Source organism: Loxodonta africana, chromosome 5 (assembly GCF_030014295.1).
Source record: "Loxodonta africana isolate mLoxAfr1 chromosome 5, mLoxAfr1.hap2, whole genome shotgun sequence".
Classification (NCBI taxonomy): Eukaryota; Metazoa; Chordata; class Mammalia; order Proboscidea; family Elephantidae; genus Loxodonta; species Loxodonta africana.
Window position 1 is genome coordinate 48519998 of NC_087346.1, and position 25908 is coordinate 48545905.

General features: G+C 37.2%; 1 protein-coding gene and 1 non-coding gene across 8 annotated transcripts in view; both read right to left on the minus strand.

Moving 5' to 3' along the window:
- The window catches only part of BANK1 (B cell scaffold protein with ankyrin repeats 1), a 375144-nt gene that overhangs the window by 268863 nt on the left and 80373 nt on the right, over positions 1 to 25908 (minus strand). For all 7 annotated transcript variants that reach the window (XM_064285499.1, XM_064285500.1, XM_064285498.1 and 4 more), the window contains one exon: positions 12494 to 12632. In XM_064285499.1, coding sequence (XP_064141569.1) covers positions 12494 to 12632 — 139 coding nt within the window. The remainder of the gene's footprint in view (positions 1 to 12493; positions 12633 to 25908) is intronic.
- Positions 5453 to 5537, minus strand: TRNAL-AAG (transfer RNA leucine (anticodon AAG)). The gene has a single exon. It is a non-coding gene; the product is annotated as a tRNA-Leu (tRNA).

Below are 25908 nucleotides of genomic sequence, written 5' to 3' on the forward strand. Positions count from 1 at the left end.
ATTTAGAAAAGTACAGTAATTAAAGTTAGACTTTTGTTATCAATCATTTGAAGAAAATTCTTATTAATTATAGGAAGTGTCTCAAAATTATGTTTGGAAAGAGGAGAGCCAAATGAAATTATAGGACTTTTTCTTCAGTTGATTACAATGAAATACCCTTGAGAAGGTAAGGTTTAATACCCTGCTACATAAGTCCTATTTATACCATGCATTCAGCCAAAGCCTTTTTATGAACAAATTGTTTAGTGAGTGGTACACTGAATTGTGAATTCTACTATAATACACCAACAGAGTTAAAGTTACCTAAGAATTTTGGTCTCTCCATGAAAGAATAACAACGAAGAATAATTTCAATAGAAAAATTATTGTAACAAAAGTAAACAAAAATTAGCTCTTTAAATTTCTTTGTATGAGAAACCTTAAACACCTTAAAAAAAAAGAATGTCATGTAGATACTTTCCAAAATCTCTTAGAAAATCATCACCCAAACATCTAGGGTTTGGAATAACCCATTAAATATAAGACCAAAAGCCAGCTCTAGCCTTAGCCACCTGGTGAAACTTTGAATATTTAAATGTTCTTAAGGTTTAAGTATTAATTTTACTTTATTTCATGAAGAGTTTAGAGGACCTCATTTAAAATTGTTCAGGGAAGTTTAAAGGCAACAAAGCAAATTTAAGCTTAACTAGGTCAAGGAGCTGAAGTTTCTTACTCCCATATTGCTTGGTTAGACACCTAATTTGTATTACAAAGAAAACAGGTGCTGAAAATGTATATATTCTCTTCCCAAAGATGTATGTGTTCGGTACAGAATTTAAGAGAAACAGCAACAAACAATAAAAGTGGTAAGCATATCTATCTAGCAGTGAACATATGTAAAGGGGGTTCGGAAGTTACTAGATGCAAATGAAATCAATTTCAGTAGATTTCATACAGTTTAGAAAGAGGATATTTATTTAGTTTATCAGAAAACAGGTTAGGAATTTTACCATGGACAATTACCTTCTGAAAGAAAGTTTGGCAATAAATCATGAGTGCTGAAACCCTGGTGGTGTAGTGGTTAAGCGCTACGGCTGCTAACCAAAAGGTCGGCAGTTCGAATCCACCAGGCGCTCTTTGGAAACTCCATGGGGCAGTTCTACTCTGTCCTATAGGGTCGCTATGAGTCGGAATCGACTCGATGGCACTGGGTTTGTTTTTTTTTTTTTTGGTATATGATGAGAGAAGCTCTGGTGGCACAGTGGTTAAAGGGCTCAGCTGCTAACCAGAAAGTCGGTAGTTTGAATCCACCAGTCACTCCTTGGAATCCCTATGGGGCAGTTCTACTCTGTCCTATAGGGTCACTATGAGTCGGAATTGACTCAACGGCAAAAGCTTTGGTTTGGGTTTATATGCAGAAAAGATTTGCTTGGTAATTCATTCATATTAAAAACAAAACAAAACAACAAAAAACAGTTGCCTGTGAGTCAATTCTGACTCGTGACGACCGTATGTGTGTCAGGGTAGATTTGTGCTCCACAGGGTTTTTCATAGCTGCCTTTTCAGAAGCAGACCACCAGGTCTTCCTTCTGAGGCACCTCGGGGTGGACTTGAAACTCCAACCTTTCAGCTAGCAGCTGAGCGTGTTACCATTTGCACCACCTGGGGACTCGATATAGGATACTTAAAATATTCTAACTTCTTTAACATATAATGTGAAACCCAACTGATTTATTTCTCATGTCTTGAGTCATTATTAACTCAAAACTTTACGATTAGACCAGTTGATAATAGTGTTGATTTTAGTGTAATCCTTCAAAGAGATGCCCTGTGAAGTATTGCCTTTGCTGTATACATTTTCATATCTATTGAATAATAAAAAAAAAAGAAACCTAACCCATTGCCATCGAGTCGATTCCAACTCATAGTGACCCTGTAGGATAGAATAGAACTGCCCCACTGGGTTTCCAAAGAGTAGCTGGTGGATTCAAACTGCCAATTTTTTGGTTAGCAGCTATAGCTATGAATCACTGTGTCACCATGGTAGCTATTATATCGTCATCTAATTAATGGTTCTTCATATATATCTTGGATGACTTCTTATGGATTAACATGGTCGGGAGCCTTCTTTAATAGTATCTCATTGAATTGGCCTTTTCATAAACACCACCTTGTACTGTTTCATCATTATTTTACTTCAACTGTGGTTCACTATGGTAACTAAAATTTACACCTGTTTAATAAAATGAAGGCCAATTAATTTAAGGACTCAGAAGAGAAGGAAAGTGAATTCTACTTTGTATTGGCCAGATGAATGTATTAAATATATCGTGGACTGCCAAGAGAACAAACAAATCTGTCTTGGAAGAAGTATGGCCAAAATGCTCCTTGGAAACGAGGAGGCGAGACTTCGTCTCACATACTTTGGCCATATTATCAGGAGAGATCAGTCACTGAGAAGGACATCATTCTTGGTAAAGTAGAGGGTCAGTGAAAAAGAGGAAGACCCTCAATGAGATGGACTGGCACAGTGGCTACAACAGTGGGGTCAAGCATAACAGCAAGCATGAAAATGATGCTGGACCAGGCAGTATGTCATTCTGTTGTACATAGGGTCAGTATGAGTCGGAGCTGACTCGACGGCACCTAACAACAATAAGGCAAATGTAGGCCAGTAATATCTATCACTGGAAATACAAACATAAGTCAGGATCACCAAAACAGGCAAAAGTATCACTGAGAGTCAGCCACGAAGAGGAAAAAGGCACATGATGGAAGAAAAAAAATGCTCCTATCAGACATAAACACACAATAAAGTACATTTACAGGGCACAATGAGAAAAAAGAAATTCTATTCCAATCTCAATTTCCAGGCCATTCAAGAGTTTTTGCTGGCCTTCCCTGTCTCCATGATTTAAGTGGTTTGTCCTTCCAGATGAGGGACAAACTGAAGTAATTTATAGAGAATATAATCCAAAGAATTTCTAAAAAGTCAGAAATATACTCACCAATTAAAAATATATATATATTTCATAAACCCATTATTTTAAGAGCCTTTTCCTTTGTGTGTTCTTATTGTCTAAGAAGCTGTGCTCTTTATGAAACAATTTTAGCCCTTTTCCCAAACGGCAGACATTAATGAACCCACCGAGACTGTCCATGGGAGCTGTAACCACCATGGCTTTGGTTCGATGAGAACATTATTAAATAAAGACTTGGCCATGCCTAAAAATCCATGTCACTTTAATGGATCTTAAAATATTTCCCTAAATTATAACATTTAGAGGTTTTGTTATCAATTTTGTTTTCCTAATCAGGTTCGACATAATATTCGTCACATCCTAAAGCATTTTTCATGCTCTTTTAATGGCCTGTGAATTTATAATTCACATTATCCTGAGCACAGGTTCTTAATTAATGAAGAGATTCTATATCTTAGTGGATACATTATTCATTCCTTTCAAGTTTTAATTGGCTGTCCCCTGCTGTGTTAAATTTTTCTTTCCACTGAACTGCAGGCCCCAGAAGAACACCTTCTTCCTTCTGTGTAAAAATTAGCTAATATTTCCAGTTTAAAGCTTTCACACGCATTTTTGTAAGCTTGGCATAAGCTGCCACTTCAGGAACTTCAAATTCCTTTAACACAAACCAGTCTCTGTCAGAGAAAAACAAAATAAAACGAAAACTACTAGGAAAGTGTCATTTTTAGAAAGTCAAGTAATTATGGGTGTATCAAGTTACTGAGCTGAAAGGAAGAGGAACAGGTGACTGTAGAAGATATTTTCTCAATAAAAAAAAGAAGTAGGTTAAGATGTGAAAATTTATCAGTAGGCGAAGATGCTACTCAGAAAACGCATATTAGGATTTCTTCATCGGTCAGAACAATTGAACTTTAACGTAACTTTTGTCTGTCTCTGCATTATCACCAATGTAGCAAGAATGATAAATGGAAAAAAAAAAAAGAATATTAATATGTCAAATCGTAGGTTGAGAGGGGAGAAAATTGGGAGTTCTATTATGATAACTACTTGAAGGAGAAAGACTGCAAAGACTTGGTTCTGCCACAGTGTGGAGGGACTAAGATCTGGGAACTGACCCATCCATTCAGAATCAGATGATGAAATTTAGGCCAGGCCTGCAGGTAGAAGACAGTCTTAAGAGAGCTGGCAGGTAAGAGGTGAGAGAGTCCAGAGAATGTGGAGCAAGGTGGTAGTATATGGTGTCTGAACTGGCAAGTAGAAGATAGTAATATGGAACATAAAAGAAGAAATTATGCAGAGATATAGAGAGGTAGCTAGTTGGCAAAAGAGAAGTCAGTGAGCACAGAGGGAGACCTCAAACAATGCATAAGAAGCCAGAGCCCAATTTCTTGGAATACAAGAAAAGTATATAAGGGTCCTAATGTTATAAAAAACTTAGGAACTTAGCAGGATTTTAAAATGGGCCTAGAATTACTGTAATTTGGATTCTGGTATAGCTGGCCTAGATTTGTCACAGAAACAAGTGAGACAAAAGCCTAATTGCTAGGATAGAGCAAAAGGTTAGAATGAGACTTTCATTAAAGTTATGAATTGATATTGAGTTACCCAAATAAATGAACCTTTGTCTCTCGAGTAGAAAAAAATGTTTGGTCCCAAGGTTTGGAAACAGCTAAGTCTAAATTTGAGGATTCCTGATGGCACAATGGTTAAGGCTCCCTGGTAACCGAATGGTCAGTGGTTCAAACCCACCAGCAGCTCAGCAGGAGAAAAGAGCTGGCAATTTGCTCCCATAAAGATTACAGCCTAGAAAACCCTGTGGGTCAGTTCTACTCTGTCCTATAGGGTCACTATGAGTTGGAATCGAAAGCACACAAGTCTAAATGTGTTAATGTACAGCTAAATGGGCAGATTACTGCAAGTTGGATACTAATAACTGAGTTTCCTAATTGTATATTGCTATTTATAATTCTTTAAGTCTTGACCTAAATTGTATGCTATCATTTTAATAATGACCAATTCTTGGTGTTTAATCATTTAAAAATTTCTGAAACTTGCTTATAAAACCATTATTTTCTTTCTATCTTACCCACATATATTTAATCAGTTGCAAAGATCTATTCGTTTGACTTTGACAATATCTCTGCAATAAAAAAAAAAAATTGCGATCAAGTCAATTCTGACCCATAGTCACAATATAGGACAGAGTAGAACTGCCCCATAGAGTTTCCAGGAGCACCTGGTGGGTTCAAACTGAAGACGTTTTGGTTAGCAGCCATAGCTCTTAACCACTACACCACCAGGGTTTCCTAAAACCAAGCCTGTTGTGGTCAAGTTAATGCCGACTCAAAGCGTCCCTGTAGGTCAGAGTAGGACTGCCCCACAGGGTTTCCAAGGAGCAGCTGGTGGATTTGAACTGGTGACCTTTTGGTTAGCAGCAGAGCTCTTAAACACTGTGCCATCAGGGCTCCTCCAAAGGTGTAGGGTTAGAGAGTTGGCAACAGTGGGATTCGAACCCACGCCCCCCCTGCAGAGACTGGAGCCTTAATCTAGCACCTTAGACCATTCAGCCATGCTACCGTACATATCTCTGCAATGAGTTCCATTTATTCTTTCCCAATTCTACTTCCCAAATTAATTCCTCGTTATTCTTGCTTAGATTATTACAAGGGTTCTTAATGGATTACTTTCAAACATTCTGTTCCTTTCATTCTACATTATGCCTCTGAATTAATCTTCTTATAGTTCCAAAAATATCACTCTTTTTTTAAAAAAACCTTTAATGACTCCCTAATATCTAAAAATGTTATGAATAATTTCACACTCTATTTCAAGGTCCTCTATAATTTCCCCCAAAACTTACCTTTCTAGCCTTATCACCTACACTCTTGTTTTCTTGAAATATTTGCTGTTCTTCAAACAGCCACGAATCTACTCACATATACCTATGATTTCTGTTGTTCTGTCTTTGCTCATATTTTATTTTTTCACTAGGAAGCCTTCTTCTTTCACCTAAGCCTGTCAGAATCTACCCACTCTTCACAGTTCATTGCAAATGTCACTTTTTTGAGAACCTTTTCCTGATTTCTCCAGTCTCAGGTTCTTCCTTTGAAACTCTATGACATTTACTTTTTGAAACTCTATGGCATGTATGCTGTTACATTTATGTTCCTGCCTGCTATCAGCTCACCCTCCTTCACTCCCAAGACATTGAAAGTCACTTAAAGAGAGGGACTAGTTTTGATTCTAGCTCTGAAGAACCTTGGTAAAATGTTCCGCGTACAGTACATGCTTAATAATAAATTCTTAGCCATGTTTCATTGAATTATAAGATTTCATTTTGATAAAACTCATTTTCTTAAATGAGTTTTAACTCTTTTAGTTAAAAGGGAATCTGAAGAACTTCTCTATTTGAAACTCATGGACATACTATAAACAACACCTATCCTCTACAGGCAGCTTATCCCAGTACAACTCTTGTTTTTGTTGTGTGCTGTTGAGTCGATTTTGACTCATAGCGACCCTAGAGGGCACAGCAAAACTGCCCCACAGGATTTCCTAGGCTGTAGTCGTTACACAGGAACAGATCACCAGGTCTTTTCTCCTGCTTAACTGATGGTGGATTTGATGTGCTGACCCACTTCGGTTAGCAACCAACTGCTTAAATTTTGCATCACCAGGGCTCCTTAGCATGAAAATTTGATGCTGTTGTTAGGTGCCATCGAGTCGGTTCCTACTCATAGCGACCCTATGCACAACAGAATGAAACACTGCCCGGTCCTGAGCCATCCTTACAATCGTTGTTATGCTTGAGCTCATATTTACAGACACTGTGTCAATCCACCTCATTGAGGGTCTTCCTCTTTTCTGCTGACCCTGTTCTCTGCCAAGCATGATGTCCTTCTCCAGGGACTGATCCGTTCTGACATGTCCGAAGTATGTAAGATGCAGTCTCGCCATCCTTGCCTCTAAGGAGCATTCTGGCTGCACTTCTTCCAAGACAGATTTGTTTGTTCTTTTGGCAGTCCATGGTATATTCAATATTCTTCACCAACACCACAATTCAAAGGCATCAACTCTTCTTCGGTCTTCCTTATTCATTGTCCAGCTTTCACATGCATATGATGCGATTGAAAATACCATGGCTTGGATCAGGAGCACCTTAGTCTTCAGGGTGACATCTTTGCTTTTCAACGCTTTGAAGAGGTCCTTTGCAGCAAATTTACCCAATGCAATGCGTCTTCTGATTTCTTGACTGCTGCTTCCATGGCTGTTGATTTTGGAACCAAGTAAAATGAAATCCTCGACAACTTCAATCTTTTCTCCGTTTATCATGATGTTGCTCATTGGTCCAGTTGTGAGGATTTTTGTTTTCTTTATGTTGAGGTGTAATCCATACTGAAGGCTGTGGTCTTTGATTTTCATTAGTAAGTGCTTCAAGTCCTCTTCACTTTCAGCACGCAAGGTTGTGTCATCTGCATAACACAGGTTGGTAATGAGTCTTCCTCCAATCCTGATGGCCCGTTCTTCATACAGTCCAGCTTCTCATACTATTTGTTCAGCATATGGATTAAATAGGTATGGTGAAAGAATACAGCCCTGATGCACACCTTTTCTGACTTTAAACCAGTCAGTATTCCCTTGTTCTCTCCTAGCATGAAAACTACCCAAACTACCCAAACTAAAAAAAAACTAGGAGGTAGTAAATACGAATATCACTCTCACTGATATGAAACTTTCCTTTCCATTAACACATCTAAGGGTAAATAATGGTATTATAATCCTATGTTTACTTTTCTATTTTTCCCCTCTATTCATATCAATGACAACTTCCCACAACTCTCCAAAACACACATACTCAAATATACACACAGAGAGACACACAGAAAAATACACACTTAAAATGATTAAAAGGAGGTATTCAAAGAAAGGAAGGGCAAATTGGTTTTATAGGTACCCTTCTCTGACAGAAAATGCCAGTTGCCTACCCCAAATTCTATTCTCATCTTCCTTTTAAAAGAGAAAACTGATTTTGGCGGGGTACATTTCTATTCAGTGGGAGGGAAAAAAATTACATTTTCTAACCTTCCTTTCAGCTAGATATGGTCATGTGATTAAGTCCAGGCTAATGGAATATCATCAGATGTGTCTTACAGAAGCCTTCCTAATTTAATGAAGCCTTCTTCATTTCCCTTGTCCCAGTAGTGTGCTGGTAAACTAACTCTCCAGGAAGAGAAAAAAAGAAGAAGAAAATCCCTGATTTATAGGGTTTGCCAATTTCTGTAGTGTAAGTTATTCCCACCATGGCTGATATCAAGCTACTAAAGTAACATCGCTAATCATGGTGTAGGAAAGAGTGCACAGAATTAGCTCTTGTGAGTCAGTCCAAGTTTGCCTGGAATATGGCTGTAATAAGAACAGTGTTAGAAGCCGTCTCGCTCCATGATGATTATGGTCACATCCTAGGGACTACAGAGTTGTGAGACAGAAATAAGTTTGTATCCCTGACAATATTGTGAAGCTATCATACCAGCCCTGGATTTCTTATGTCTGATTTTTTTTATGTGAGGGGGAAAAAAGTTCTATCTTGTTTAAGACACTATTATGTGAGAGTTTTCCATTACATGCACCTAAAGCAAATCTAAACTGATAAACTTTTCAAAACATTCATTCACTCAACGAATCCATAATGAGTGATGAATGCAATAAAACCCCTATTCTCAAGAGGCTCACAATCTATTTAAGAAGCATATGATCCATCATTTGGCGCCCTGGTGGCACAGCAATTAAGACCTCGGCTGCTAAAAAAAAGGTCGGCAGTTCAAATCTACCAACCACTCCTTGGAAACCCTGTGGAGCAGTTCTACTGTGTCCAGTAGGGTCACTATGAGTCAGAATCAACTTGACGGCATTGGGTTAATCTATCATTTGAGACTTTCTCTGTGTTACTTCATTACTTAAGTTCAGAGTGATCCATAAAGTGACTAAGCACAGCAATCCTTTACTAATCCCCACCTCCAATCCTGATACCATATTCTTCTTCATATAGTCCAGCTTCTCAGATTATTTGCTCATCATACAGACTGAATAAGTATAGTGAAAAGATACAACCCTGCTGCACATCCTTCCTGATTTTAAAGCATGCAGTATCCCCTTGTTCTGTTTGAATGACTGCCTCTTGATCTATGTACCGGTTCCTCATGAGCAAATTAAATGTTCTGCGATTTCCATTCTTTGCAATGTTATCCATAATTTATTACAGTCCACAGAGTCAAATGCCTTTGCATAGTCAATAACACAGAGGTAAACATCTTTCTGGTATTCTCTGCTTTCAGCCAGAGTCCATTTGAGTTCTGCAATGATATCCTTCATTCCATGTCCTCTTCTAAATCTGGCTTGAATTTCTGGTGGCTCCTCGTCAACGTACTGCTGCAATCACTTTTGAATGATCTTCAGTAAAATTTTACTTGCGTGTGATAGTAATGATACTGTTTGATAATTTCTGTATTCCACTGGATCACCTTTCTTGGAAATAGGCATAAAATATGGATCTCTTCCAGTCGGTTGGCCAGGTAGTTGTCTTCCAAATTTCTTGGCATAGATGAGTGAGCACTTCCAGTGCTACATCTGCTTGTTGAAACATCTCAACTGGTATTCCATCAATTCCTGAATCCTTGTTTTTCACCAATGTCTTCAGTGCAGCTTGAATGTCTTCCTTCAGTACCATCAGTTCTTGATCATAAGCTACCTCCTGAAATGATTGAACGTGGATCAATTCTTTTCGGTACAGTGACTGTGTAGTTTTTGCATACAGACGTCCAATCATTCTAGCACCTTTTGTTGAAAACACTATCATTTCTCCATTGAATTGTCTTAGCTCCTTTGTCAAAGATCATCTGACAAAAAAGTTGATTTGGCAAATGTTGTGTTCTTTATATTCCTACATCAATAAAAATGTTTAAAAAAGATCAGTTGACTACATTTTTTGTGCATCAGTTTCCATTTTTTTCTATTCTGTTTGATTGATCTATATGCCTATTCTTTCTGTAATACCACTTGTCTTGATTATTATAACTTTATAGTAAGTCTTAAAATCTTACTATTGTGACATTGAAGATGTCTTTTATCATGTTGAGGAAGTTCTCCTCTAGTCCAAGTTTTCTGAGAGTCACTGTCATGAATGGATTTTGGGTTCTATCGAGTGCAGTCTTCTGTATTGATTGATATGATAATAAGATTTTTCTTCTTTAGCATGTTGAAGTGGTGGATTATGATTTTTTTTTTTACAATGTTAAGGCAGTCTTGCATACTTGCGATAAATTCCATTCGGCTGTGGTATATAATTCTTTTTATACATTGTTGGATTCAATTTGCTAATGTTTTGTTGACTATTCTTGTATTTAAGGTCATTATTGGTCTGTAGCTTTCCTTTCTTGTAATGTCTTCACCTGGTTTTGACATTAGAGTAACGTTGGTCTCATAGAAAGAAGAAGTATTCTGTCTGCTTCTATCTTCTGGAAGAACGTGTCGAAAACTGGTATAATTTCCTCTTTAAATGTTTGGTAGACTTCACCAGTGAAACTATCCGGGTCTGGTGCTTTCTGTTTTGGAAGGTTATGAATTACTGATTCAATTCCTTTAATAAATATAGATTTATTGAGATTTTCCATTTCACCTTGTATAAATTTCATGGCTTTTGAGCCTAACTTTTCAAATTTGTAGGCATAGAGTTGAAGGAAAGACTTAAAAAGTTTAATTAGCATAACTGGTAAACTGTTTTTTTTTTGCTACAAATTTGTTGTAAACTACATAGGCAATATTATTCATAATCTTTTTTTTTTTTTTTTTTTTAACCTACAGGTAAAATTAAGTTTTCTCTTTGAAACAGTACAACTTAATCCTGGTATATCATAGAAAATATGGAATATTTGTTTTCTGTTTTTCTGATAAACAATTTGAACTTTGACATTTTCTTCTGTTTACTACTGAATTGTGTGTGTGTGTGTGTGTGTATCACTCTTTCATTGTTCAGCTGAGAATAACAATTGCAAAATAATAATTAACATATATTCAATGTTTACTACATGTTAGAGACCCTTTTAAGCACTGGCATAAACTATCTCCTTTAATACCAAAAATTACTCAGTGAGATAAATCCTATTATCCCCATTTTACGGACATTGAAACAGAGGCAAAGAGCCATTAACTAACTGGACCATGGTTACATACCTGGTAAGAGAAGGAGGCAGGATTTGAACCCTAGATCACTGCTCTACACTACTAGGTAAACTGAGCATAAAATATTAAATCATCCTATTTGGCATCTTGACCTGTTTGCAAAATATTACCTGAGAATTTTTTAATTTGTAGTATTAATTCTTGCTGCAGTGATTTTAGTCTAGCTAGGCTTCAACTCTGAAACTAATGAGGTATAAATTATTGTCCATTATTTTAAAACATGACATAAAGAAGTAGGGGGCCTTGGAAGAGAAAGAAAAGTAGCAGGGAGGGCTCTGTCTCATCTCACTTTTGTACATCCTTGTTCATGACAGAAAACAATGTCTGAAACGTTTGTGAATGCTTGGCATAGAGCCTTTCCTTCCTATAATTCAATTCTGACGAAAACTGTGCAAGAAAATCCAGGAAGGGGACATATGCTTTGCATAACACAATAGGAAAGGTTTGTAAATGCTCTGTCAATGGAACTTGGGATGCATTTGACATACTCCCTAATTTTAAGCATTTTAACTAAGTTTTCAAATTCACGATAAGACAAGTTGTCTTTTTACTTTAAAATATTTTTATAAAGTTTTAAAAGATAGTTTTATTAGTTGATTATAAAAGCTCATCTTAAATTCAAAAACCAAGTAGCCTTACAATTATATTAAAACATTTGGAAATTAACATTTTACATTTTTATTTTAGTCCAATAATTGTGGCAAGTGTGGATATTCCATCTGGAATTTAAAATCTGCTATAATTTACCATGTTTCAAGCAAAGCTGGATAATAAAATGAATAGCTTCATAAATGAAGTAAGGAAAAGAGATGAAGATTGTACATAGAAATGGTACCAAGATGATAAAATAGTGAAAAAGAATGATTTCCAGGATAACCAAAAATGTACTCAGAGGCATGGCAAAAAAAAAAAAAGAAAGAAAACAAGAAAAGGAAAAAAGAAAGTTTAAGAGTAAAAATTTAAACACCTCCTAATCCTAATGTTACAATAAAGCCAATAATTTTAGGTCCATATTTATTAGCCAATGTATATTAAAATGCTCATTGCTGACATATTTAAAAACATGTTACTGGCTATCATTTCACCACATGGTATCCAACCTAATTTCTCATAATTTACACAGTCTTACTTATGTGAACCCAGATTAATAATAACAACCTTGTGTATGACAAAACTAAACACAGGAAACACCTGCAGAACAATATTAGTTTCTGTAGGGAAGTGAAATCATTTATCATAAATTTATTGAAAAGAACTCAGGATGGTGATTTATATTTTTAATGCATAAAAATTCTTACCTAAAGCTTTCATACACCAGACTGTCTTATTCCAAAGGGCTGGCCGTGTTCTAATGCACTTATTATTTGATGTAAATTCAGCCTCCACAGTATCACCAATTACTCCATCTCTCAAAATAATGAATATTTCACCAGGATTCTATAAGATTAAAAAATGTAACCCAATTAAGCATTTGAAAAAGTTTACATAAGCCATAGAACTCATTACATTTATTAATAATAAAGGTCACACATGATTATTGAAAAAAGTCTTCTACTGTGTTTGTATTTTCCACTATATACTGAAATGAGATATGCCAATGTAATTCTCACTACATGATAAATGTATCAATTTAGTGTTTATTGGATACTCAATCCCCCCACCCCCTGCCCACCGCCCCAATACTGTAGTTTGCCACTGCCCCCGTCTCTATGCTTTGGGATTGTATTACAAGTAAAAAAAAAAAAAAAAAGTATCAATAGTCTCATTTTATAGCAGACAAGCTCAAGTATATTTCATTAGAAATAAAAGTAATAGGTTCTGAGAAAAAAAGTTGTCAGTAGGCAGGAAAATAACATTTTTCAGCAACCTAAAGAAACTAAAATTGCAAAGGTATTTTTTGAGTGAAATCTAAATGACATGTCTCTCAATAAAGGGGAAAGAGTTCACTATCAGATGTTTCTGGGAATTATCTGGTGAAAATACTTACTCTAGAGTGTTGACATGGAACAGCAAAACCTAGAACAGGTCACCCTAACTAGTACGGTACTAAAGGTGCCGAGAGATTCCATTTGCCCTCATGGGCAACAATGCATACTAGAGTTCCCAGGGATGAATGATGGCTCCTGGGTCAAGAATTTCTTTCCCATTAAAGGTTGGAAAGGGCTGTGATCAGGTGTTCCCTAAATTAGGTTACCACAGTGATCAGAAGAGGAATAAGGGTTCAGAGCTGTTATCAAATCATATATAAGTCAACACTGGCATGGCTCATATAGAACTCAGATAATATCTCACTGAAAATCTTAAGATAAACTGTAACCAAGAGTATGCAGTTATTTTCACATTCTTTTACCACATTTTGTAAAGGAGCTGATTTGGAGGTTTCTTTCTGAATACACAGCACACATTAGTGCCAGTCAAGTCATTCTTATCACTTACGTTCAGAATTTTATAATTTAAAGGAAAAAAAAATGCAGAAAAAAACCTTGCAATCCAAGCATTGGATGCTAAGTGGTTCTCCATGACCTAATACTATAGGACACTAAATGATTATAATTCCTATCCTCAATATTTTAGACCTGAGGAAGAAAAGAAACAGTTTGGTCTTAATGTTTGCAATTAAAAATGTTGATGTAAAATTATTTTACATTTAATGGTTTTATCCCTTTTGTTTTCAATTCAACATGGTATTGAGCAATGGCCAACTTTAAAAACCAAGTTTTAAACACCATAATTTAATTCAGTCTTACAAAATTTCTACTTTTTTTACATATTGCTTCTCTTTAATAAATACAATCTCATCTTCCTTTTATCCTGTGTTTTGTTTTTTTTGGTATTTTTCTTCCTCTTACGTGTTCTCCAGGCCATTTAGAATTCAAGAAATTGATCTTACAATACCTAGAATTAGTGCCAAATGCAGATAGACAAATTGTTTTCGGTTTCTCACTTAAACTTAACCAAGGCAGCAAATATCTCTGGTAATGCTGGGGAAGTGGTTCTTGATTTGATACATCATTTATTAAATTGATCTATTCTCAGAACCTATGTGGTAAAAACTTTATTATTTGCTCAGTATGTGCTTTGAAATTTTGTATATTTTTAAGATACATTTTAAAGATACATTTTAAGTGACATTTTTGCTTTTCGACACTTTAAAGAAGTCTTTTTCAGCATACATGAACATATACATGATGGATTATAAAATAATTGTATATACTATAAAATAATTGTAGTTACAGCAGCTGCTTTGACTGCTATCTATTGCTCCAAAGTCAATAGCCCATTCCCTTTGTGTGCAGAAGCAACTTTTGGACCAGCCCCACAAGAAAGTGGCAGAACAAGCTTGGAGAAGATGGAAAGTATGCATTATTTTTATCTTCCCATGAAAAGTCAGCAGTAAGGAGAAAAGCTTAGATCTGCACTTACATGAGGAAGGCTTAGTCACAAAGCTACTCAAACGGGAATGATCCCTGGTAAAGATGGAATCAGAATCCTTGAGCAGGTGGTACCACAACTCGAAGAAAATATTGGCAAAGTTGTTTAAAGGGTTTGGGATGGTTTAGTCTGTTTCTGAAACAAACCTAAATCCTCACATGTAAATTCTTGCTCTAAATGGAACAAGCACTGGATGAGGGGGTAACAAGAAAGGAATTTAGTTTTGAATCTGTTATTTCCTAGCAGTACATTCTAATATAAGCTACTTTACTTAAAATCTTCTATTTGCTCACCTGTTATATTCAGATTAAAACATCCAGCCAGTGAGTTTTTTTTTTAATGAGGCAATGTTTATAAAAGCATCGCGAAAACTGTACAAAAAACACTTTTGTTGTTATTTATTAATACCTGTTAAGAAATATTTATATGAGTGACTTGTTTATAGTTCTGTATCATTAGCCCAGTGCCCTGTATATGAGTCAAAGAAATGCTGTATTGCTAAAACACATACACTGTTGTTAGTTACCACAGAGTCAGTTCCGACTTAAAGCGACCCTATGTACAACAGAACAAAACACTGCCTGGTCCTGTGCCATCCTCATAATAATTGGTTTGCTTAAGCCCATTGTTGCAACCACTGTGTCAGCCCATCTCATTGAGGTCTTCCCCTTTTTTGCTGACCCTCTACTGTACGAAGCATGAGGTCTTTCTCAAGGGATTTGTCCCTCCTGATAACATGTCCAAAGTATATGAAACAAAGTCTTGCCATCCTCATTTCCAAGGAGCACTCTGGCTGTACCTCTTCCAAGACAGACATACTTGTTCTTTTGCCAGTCCATGGTATATTTAATATTTTTCACCGACATCATGAATTCTTCTTCAGTCTTCCGTATTCATTGTCCAGCTTTCACACGCATGCGAGGCGACTGAAAATACCATGGCTTGGGTCAGGTGTGCCTTAGTCCTCAAAGTGACATTTTTGCTTTTCGACACTTTAAAGAAGTCTTTTTCAGCATACATGAACATATACATGATGGATTATAAATAGATAATTATTATATATGCAAAAAGATTTTCCTCACAAGTAGTGTGATTCACTAAAAAAAGGACTAGTTATCAAATCAGAACACTGGTAATTACACCATTTATTTCTTTATTTATGTTACCCAAAATAAAAAAAGAAAAGAAAATCCTTATAACTGGACATTTATCAGTATCATGATAAATGGCAAAGAAATTGAACTTGTCAAGAATTTTTTTCTTCTTGGATCAACAATCAATGCCCATGGAAGCAACAGCCAAGAAATCAGATGACATATTGCATTGCGCAAATCTTCTGCAAAAGACCTCTTTAAAATGTTAAAAAGCAAAGATGTCATTTTGATGACTAAGGTGCACCTGACCCAAGCCATTTTATTTTCAATCGCCTCATACGCATGCTAAAGATGGACAATGAAAAAAACAAAGACCAAAGAAGTATTGACACATTTGAATTGTGGTGTTGGTGAAGAATATTGAATATACCATGAACTGCTTGAAATACAAAACCAATCTGTCTTGGAAGAATTACAGCCAGAATGCTCCTTAGAAGCAAGGATGGCAAAACTTTGTCTCACATACTTTGGACAGGTCGTCCGGGGGGACCAATTGCTGGAGAAAGACATGCTTTGTAAAGTTTAAACAATCAGCAAAAAAGAGGAAGATTCTCAACAAGATGTACTGACGCAGTGGCTGCAACAATGGACTCAAACAGCTATGATTATGAGGATGGCACAGGACTGAGTAATGTTTTATTCTGTCATGCATGGGGTTGCTATGAGTTGGAGCCAACGACACATCACCTAGCAACAACAAAAACAGAAAATAAAGTGAGAACATAACTTCTCCCTTTTCTTTCTGCCTCCTCCATGTAGGTGTGGCCCCCTATCTCAGGGTAATAGAGTCAATTCACGGAACTCCTGGGGGCTATAATTCAATTGTACACCAAGTCCTATTTCCAAGTCCTTTTCTTTAATCTTTCTAGAACTTGGTTTACTAATCTATAAAACTAGAGGACTGAACAAGTTTAGCTTTAAGGTCTCTTACAATTCAAATATGAGTTTTTTAAAATTACCTAAATGATTTTAAAGAATTTTTGAAAAACAGCTAGATACGAGTATCTGTGAAGGGTCTGAAGTGACTAAAGGTTATAAATCTAAAACTTTCAAGATTTATTTAAGGTGGAAAAGCTTAATCTGTGTACATAAGGTGAAAAGGGTTATTGAAAGTCTCTTCTTGGAAAAACTCCAGGAAAAATATGGATAAGAATATCGGAGTTAATATAGAGAAATGGAAGGAGTAAATATTTACTGAACATCTGTTTTACTCTAGTAATTACAATAAGAACTTTATATATAAAGATATTTCCTTTAAACCTGACCAAAACACACACACACCCCAAACCAAAATGGAGAAAATGATTATTTTTCTTATTTATGAATGGGGCAAGGAATATACAGGGTGCATTTTGAAGATTAATCAAGAATATCTAACTTAAAAATCTTCATTTTTCTTTACATCATGCTGTTTTGTTCTTCAAAATAACAAAAATAAAATATTTTTTTATAATTATTTTAGATATCACCTTTCAAAGTTTTTTTCAAAGTCAAACTAAATTTTAGTCCCACACAAAATAAACAGGGACCTCATTAATATACTCTTACAAAGTCCTATTTATCTACAAGTCATTAATTTCAAAATTCTCTGATTTAAACACTATCTCCCTAAGCATGAATCATCCATAAAAAAATAAACAAACCCCTGTCTTTAACGTTCTGTAACAAAAAATTTCTACCAAAGCCATGTTGATGTTACAAAATCATTTCAGCAGACACACAGATCCACTTCAGGAGTTTTCCACCAGAGCCTAATGCTCCCAAATATTTTTCTAGAGGTTATTCTGAACTAAATTTCACCTCACCAGTTAAATCTCACATGGAGAAAGTATGCCATCAAAAGGGAACTACCACTGTTACATGTATCACTCACGGTCCACACACCTAATGTGTCAGAAATGCTTTCTTTTTTTCTTCTCTGTACCTCCTGAATGCACTGCTTGCTCTCAGACTGCAAGGTAAAGAATGTGAGCCCCTTCTCTTTGACATCTTTAGCCTCCTCCTCACTGAACCTCACTCCAGCTTAGTTCTTTTACTCCTCTTATCTGTTACCTTTCTTGGCATCTTTAAGAGCCACATAATGATGTCCCATTTCACTGGGACTCTGACCCCCAAGATCCTCCACTTAACATTCTTCAGAGTTCTTTACCCTGCTTACATCGCTCCTGGTTTAACTTTGGGCTATTCCCTTGCACCATCACTCATCTGTCAGTTTGTCATACCATGGTGGCTAGAGTATGCCTACATTGCTGGAAGCTATGCCACTGGTATTTCAAATACCAACAAAGTCACCCATACTGGACAGGTTTCAGAGGAACTTCAAGACTAAGATGAACTAGGAAGAAAGGCTTGGTAGTCTACTTATGAAAATTAGCCAATGAAAACCTTATGGAACACAAAATAATATTTTTTGACGTAATGCTAGAAGATGAGTTGCCTAGGTTGGAAGGCACTCAAAATACACAGTTGCTGCAACAATGGCCTCGAGCATACCAACAATCATAAAAATGGCACAGTCCCAAGCAATGTCTCATTCTGTTGTACTTGGGGTCACCATGAGTTGTAGCTGACTCAACATTAGCTAACAATAACAACAAACTCCATAAGCTAACTCTCCCAATATTTTATTCACCCAGCTAACTCATTCTCATTCATGAGTGCTCATGCAGGCTGCCTCTTATGCAGCAGAGTCCCTTTTTAATAGAGGGCAGGACTTCACCTTCCAATCATTTTCAGAGAAAAGATCTAAATAAAAGAATACTGACCAGCCCAAAAGAGACACTCTTATCTTCGTTTGTACACAGGGCCAGCTTCATGGACATATCACCTGTGCAGTCACACAGGTCCCTGTGCTTAGAAGGGCTTAGTGCTTGTTTTAATGTTCTGCTGTTGCTGCTTTAAAATTGTTAATTTTTGAACAAGGGGCCCTACATTTCCACTCCACTCTGAGTCCTGCAAATCATGTAGCCGGTCCTGTTGGTGCATAATGTTGGCAAGCCATTTGCCTCCTTTTCTTTCTCCGTTCTCTGCATTTATCCTTTCCATCAAGGCCCAGCTCGGGTTTCACCAGCTCCAAAAGATCCTCCCACGAGCTTCAGCCCACAAGAAAATTTTACAACATCCACAGAAATTCTATAGCATTTTACATCTGTACCACTCATTTTTTTTTTTAAGTCATGCCCCCTACTCTTACAGAGCTTTTTATGTCTATATCTTGTCTTCCCAGGTAGCCTTTTGACATCACAAAACCAAAAAAACCCAAACCCACTGCCGTCGAGTCGATTCCGACTCATAGCGACCCTATAAGACAGAGTAGAACCGCCCCCATAGAGTTTCCAAAGAGCACCTGGTGGATTTGAACTGCCGACCTCTTGGTTAGCAGCTGTAGCACTTAACCACTACACCACCAGGGTTTCCACAAAGGCGGTTTTATTTCCTCATACCATCGTTGCATCTTGCAAGTACTCTGTACATCAAAGGCATTCTGTATATATGGATTTTAAATTAAGATGGAATAAGTATTTAACAAATATCACTTTTATCTAATTGAGCATTCTCAGTTCTCCTCCTTAACTCCCTTAAGACTCATTGCTTCCCTGCTCACTATACCTCCATGCAGTAATTGGTCTGCTCCAGGCCCACAGTTGTCCAACCCTGTTCTTAAATATTTGGGTAAATTTAATTTAATGAAAAAAATGTTAGGACACTCAAATGGCCATACATTTAGTTTTATCAGTTATGAAGCTGTTATTTTGCTCTCAACCTTTCTGACCTCTCTTTTAATCTCTTATTTGGTTCTGAGCATTCAGGGAGAAAAAAAATGGGGGGTATGATTGATTATGGCTTCTAAACTCTGAAGTTTTGTTGTATTGGTGGCAAACTTTGAGATCTAAACAAAATGGTTGAAATTTGATCTATATATAATATGAATATCGAGCTTTATGATTCTGTCAGGGTGGGTGTCTTTAGGTTTTCATGATTTAGGAAGCACAGGTGACAGTATTCTGATCCTACTGAATCATATCAGCTTACTATGGCTTTTGTACATAGACGAATGGCTCTCTTCATATACTCATGACTTCTTTAATAGCCACTAGCTTAACAAACACAGTGGCATGGGCCTTAGTAAGCCAGAACTTTGCAGGTTCCTACAGCTGACATTGATCTGATTCATGACACTGGAACAAGAATTAGGTTATGGCAATGGTTCTCAACCTTGGTTGCTAATTTACACCTTCAGAATCAACAGAGAAACTGTTAAAATGCTCAGGTTATAACTCACTGCCCAGACTGTAACCCAGAACAATTATATCTTAATCTCTGGGGTAGGATATATTAAAAAAAAACCAAACCCACTGCCATCGAGTCAATTTCAACTCACAGCTACCCTATAGAACAGGGCAGGGTTTCCAAGGAGTAGCTGGTGGGTTTGAACTGCCAGCCTTTTGGTTAGCAGCTGATCTCTTAACCGTTGTGCCACCAGGGCTCCAGGAGTAGGATATAGGTATCTCTATTTTTTAAAACTCCTCCAGTCGTCTCTACAGGCAGCTAAGATTGAGAATCACTTGGTTAAAACAAAAGGATGTCTTTTTGTCATCATTAAACCTCATCGCAAAAGAGGCAACACTTCAAATATAGACATTTTAGGCATTGATGCCCACACTAATTTTTTACTCACGTTACTGTGCTTTTCAATTAAATCACAGGATCTTACTTTAAGTGAAAGTTGGTATCAGAAGTAAGCCGGCAGTGCTATGTTAGCTTCTGTATATTGTTTTGAACTATACTCAGGGTCAAGGAACGAACAGGTAAGGAGGTAATCTCTGAGATTTTTGTTGTTTGCTCACGGGCCTTTAAGAGTCACACTCTTTGACGTAAGCTGAAAATCTCTCTGCTCTGTGCTTGGAGACTCACATTATGGTTCCAGCCACAGAGCTGTTGAAGTTCTTTATTAGAGAATATGTCATATTCTAGGATTCAGATAAAAGAAATTATTCAATAAAATAATATAGATGAATTGCTGCTAATGACTTTTTGTTGTTGTGTGCCATCAAGTTGATTCCAGCTTATAGGACAGAGTAGAATTGCCCCATAGAGTTTCTGAGGCTGTAGTCTTTATGGGAGCAGATCACCAGGTCATTTCTCCCATGTAGCCGCTGGTGGGTTTGAACTGTTGACCTTTTGGTTAGCAGCAGAGTGCTTAAATATTGTGCCACCAGAGTTCTTTAAAGGGCTTTTTTTGATTGTACCATGACTTCAGGAATTAAATTTGCTCAAAACTTCAATAGGTAACCAGACTGATTTAAAAATATATTTCAGTCTTATCATCAGAAAGGGAGCAGTAGGAGAATAAAATAGAAATAAAGCTTATATGTTGACTATATTAACGGAAGTAAGGGATTTTCTTGGAAGAAAAGCTAAGATTGTAGTGGACAGATTCTACCAAAAGTAAGAAAAAAAATGATATATTGAAGACCTGCCTACACAAGTATAACAAGATAAAGGAAATAAACCCACTCTTAACTGCTCTCCAGGATGATGCTATTGGCAAAGAAATAATACAGAAGCCATTGCAAAGTCTGTGACTGGGGTCGACAGAGATCACAGGAGAAGTGAGACATCAGAAATCAAACTGCAGTCATTTGAGGAAAACATTTAGTGGCTCCCTCTTAAAGCTTCAGATAAGGTCCATAAAAAGAGCAACTGAGAATTGCCCCTTAAAGATTAGATGGCTCTAGCAAGTGATTACCAAACAACCGGGCATCTTTCAGAGAAGCCTCTGAAGGGGAGCACTGAATCACTGATGCTATTATAAGGTGAGTTTGAAGGTGATTTATTCATTGTAAGGGCAAGTGCAGTATTTATTTCCTATATTCTGAGGCAAAATTTAACTTTAGCACTATTGATATTTTTAGACCAGATTAGTCTTTTTTTTAGTCTTAGTTGTGGGGGCTATCCTGTGCATTGTAGGATGTTTATTAGCACCCCTGATTTCTACCCACTAGATACCAGGAGCTGCAGCTGCTAACCAAAACGTCAGCGGTTCGAATTCCCCAGGTGCTCTTTCGAAACCCTGTGGGGCCGTTCTACTCTACTCTATAGGACCACTATGAGTCAGAATCGACTCGAAGGCAGTAGAGTTTTTTTTAAGATACCAGTAGCAACACTCAAGTTATGACAAACAAAAAAGTCTGCAGATTTGGCCACATAACCTCTAATTGAGAACCACTACTGTGAGGGAACATGTCTGAGAAATGTATGGAATTAGGACTTTACAGTTATGCACAGACAAGAGGAGTTACTGAATAAAAGAACAGGCCCACTTCTGGTTTAGGGCTTATTTCAATGGGAGAATACTTCCCACGTGGATTTTTCACCAGGGACATAAAACTGGGTAAGATTCATTTGAACGACGACCCAGAACTCACTGGCTTCATATTTCTTATAACAGATTACCCTACAAGACAATATCTAGAGGAATATACTAACAAGACAAATGTCTTGGCCCACAAACAAACAAGCAAAAATTGTTAGTATTAAAATAGAGCAAAAAGTGTTAATACTACAAAAGGCAAAAGAAAGGGCCAAATTAAGAAACAGATTTTAACTTAAAACTCATCCAGGTGTTTTTGAAAGAGACAGGGAGTAAGTTACAGAAATAGAACAAGGAAGGCATTTATTCACTACCTAAATGAAAAAAAAAAGATGTTGAAGAAAGAAAACACATTCTGCTGTTTTTAAAGTGGTCTGAGAATTTCAGGGCATGGTTAATCTAAACTCTGTGGAGAAGTATAGTTCTGGGAATGATAATAAGGCAGAGAGAGGGACCCTCCCAGGCCCCTAGGGTCACAAGCGTCAGCAGCGTCACCCGCTGCCTCAGTTAAGCAATCTACTGAAGCTCATTCTTCAGGTGAAATGGATGAGGGAATATGGAACATGTCCCTGGTAGGCAGAGCCATCAGATCAAGTATTTCCACAGAAAGAAGCAACAGCAGTAGGGATTCAAACTCCCTTTGTATCAGACAGAAGGAAGATTATGCCACTATATACAACTCAGTCAATTCTGTCCTAGCACGTCAGAAACACAAACACTACAGAGGGAAATGGAATTTAATTGGTTTTGAAGATGCTGGGTGTTAAAGAGGTGTATCTCAAATAAGACCTGGTGATTGACAGTAATCATCTCAAAAATTTCTAGATTGTATAAGATAGCAGGTATTACAGATTGAATTGTGTCCTCCAAAAAGATACGTGGAAGTCCTAAACCATGGTGCCTATGAACGTGACCACGTTTGGAAATAGAGTCTCTGAAGATGTTATTAGTTAACATGAGCTTTTTTATACCAGAGTAAGGTGAATCTTAATGAATCCTAGTGGTGGCTCTTATAAAAGAGGAGCAGAGACACAGAGAGACAGAAAGAGAAAGATGGTTATGTAATGACAAAGTTATGCTGCAGCTGCAAGCCACAAAACACCTAGGGCTACCAGAAGCTGTGAGAGACAAAAAAGGATCTTCCTCTAGAGGCTTTGGAGAGAACATGGCTCTATAAAAAAAAAAAAGACACCCTGAATTCAGACTACTAGCCTCCAGAACTGTGCGACCATAAATCTTTGTTCTTATAAGCCACTCACCCTGTGATGTTTTGTTATGGCAGCTCTAAGAAACTAATACAGCACCAATGCCTCAAATACCTCTTCCTTGGAGTGAGGTCAGTGTAATTCTTAGGTGGTCTGTTCTCACATTTGAAGTAAACACACTGCCATAATTAACTATCAGTTAAAAAAATTTCCTGAAAATGAGTTTAAGTTCAAAGTTTGTGCATTCAGACAATTGGCATAGACTTAAACCAGCAAATCTGAAACACGATTTTCACTCGCTGCCTGATATTCCCTTGGTCTTTCCTATGATGTTTGGCAATTAGTAACATGGATTCAGGTATACTAAATTCTAGGTACTAAGAACACAGGATTTTGCCTGAGATAACTTAGGCCCTAGGGATTTCTTTATTTTGAATTTTTAGGATACAGGATTGCTATGAGTCGGAATCGACTTGATGGCAACAGGTTTTTTTTTGCGGGGGGGGACTGGTGTTAAAATAATCTTGTATGATCTTTCAATTCAGGATTCTTTAAAAAGTGAGGCTCCCAGGAGAGAAGGTTCTCAAAGAATTATATACATATCAATAAAAGATAGCCCAGGACTCTTGTATTTAAAGAACCTCCACTCTAACCAGCCATCCAAATGAGATATCTCTGCCTGGAGGTTTGAGTTTCAAACTTTAATTTTTCTCTGAATTTTATAATGGGAGGGCTTTATATTGTTCCAATTTCTCAGTGTTGCAGATATACTTTAAAGCAGCTATTTAGACTCATTGCTTAATGGCTGGTAAGCTATTTTTAGCTCCTGTTTTTTTTTTTTTTTTTCTTTCTGCTTTGATTTCATCTACTTGAGAATATTCTTATTTCTCTTCTATTACAGGTCTTTTCAGTTTCTTCCATTATTTCTGACTCAATAGGAGCTACTGGTTCTGATTGCTTAGGCTCATCTCTATCCCTCAAATTCCTGAGTCCTTTTTTTAAATGGGTTGTAATTTTCCTTTGCCTGACAGTGAGTGTTGGTTCCCGCCAGCATGTACAGCTCAGGCTCCTGGGGTCTCTAAGATAGTGTCAAAGCAGTTTTTGTTCCTCTGGAACTGATGACAAAGTACCTTAAAATTGTGATTCTTCTGCTCAGCCATAGGGGCTGGAGAGTGAAGGAGTAAGGGAGTTAAACTTCACTCAGCTACACAGAATGTTCAGCTGCCCCCAGGACAGCTGGTGTTAGGGGATCCAGGGACACCCACAAGGGCCATGCAGCAAGTGACAAGTGCAGCTCTGGTCACTGGGTCACCTAAATCCACTGGCTTTTACCAGAAGAACCCTTTCATGCATCTCGCATCAAGCTCCCCCTGTCCAAGGGCACCAAAAACATTGGGGCCCAACATATTTTTATTGTCAGAGATTTCATAGCCAGATTCAAATCAAGCTCCACCAATAGGGTTACTTTAGTGGTTCATTCCAAAAAAACAACTTAGATAGAGGTGTCAGGAGCACATATTCATATAGCCATCCTCCCAGAAATTTCCCCTTTCTTCTAATTATACTGTTATTCCCTAAAGGACCAGTTCTTCTACCTCTTATGATATTTCCACTTATAATGTAGGCTCTCATTGTTGTTGTTAGGTGCCATTGAGTCTGTTCCAACTCATAGTGACCCTGTGTACAACAGAAGGAAACACTGCCTGGTCCTGCACCATCCTTACAATTGTTGTTACGCTTGAGCCCACTGTTGCAGCCATTGCATCAATCTGTCTTATTGAGGGACTTCCTCTTTCTTGCTGATCCTCTACTTTACCAAGTATGATGTCCTCCAGGGACTGGTCCCTCCTGATAACATGCCCAATGTAGGCTCTTAGTACATGTCTTATAATCTCATGTTTACATATACATGTCTCATATATTTATAATTGAAAAAGTAGTGGTCCTAAAAATAAGTGTTTTCAAAATCTATGTAAGTGTATATTTTGCTTTGTGAAAATAAATTCCTTGATCTGTTTAATATGACTCCAGCTTTCTTCTAAGTAGCTTCATACATATACAGCAATCATATACCTATTTGCAAAGTGTCAAGCAATATTTGATAAAAGTAAGCCCTCATATATTTTCTAATATTCAATTATTTGACAAACACGTACTAAATGCCTACTAATTGCCAGATATCGTTCTAGGTTCTGTGGCCACAGCAGTGAACAAAGTAGACAAAAATGTCAAATGTTATGCATTGAATTATGTCTCCAAAAAAAGACATGTTGAAGTCTTAACTCCTGTAGCTATGAGTGTGACTTTGTTTGGAAATAGCGTCTTTGAAAATGCATTAACACGAGCTCATACTGGAGTAGGGTGGGCCCTAATCTGGTACAACTGGTGTCATTATAAAAGAGGAGAAGATACAAAGAGGCAGAGGAAGGATGCCATGTGACACTGTAGCTGCAAGCCAAGAAACACCTGAAGCCACCAAAAACTCAGAGAGAGGCATGGAATATACTCTCCTCCCAAGGCCCCAAAAGGAATCAATACAGCCAAATACC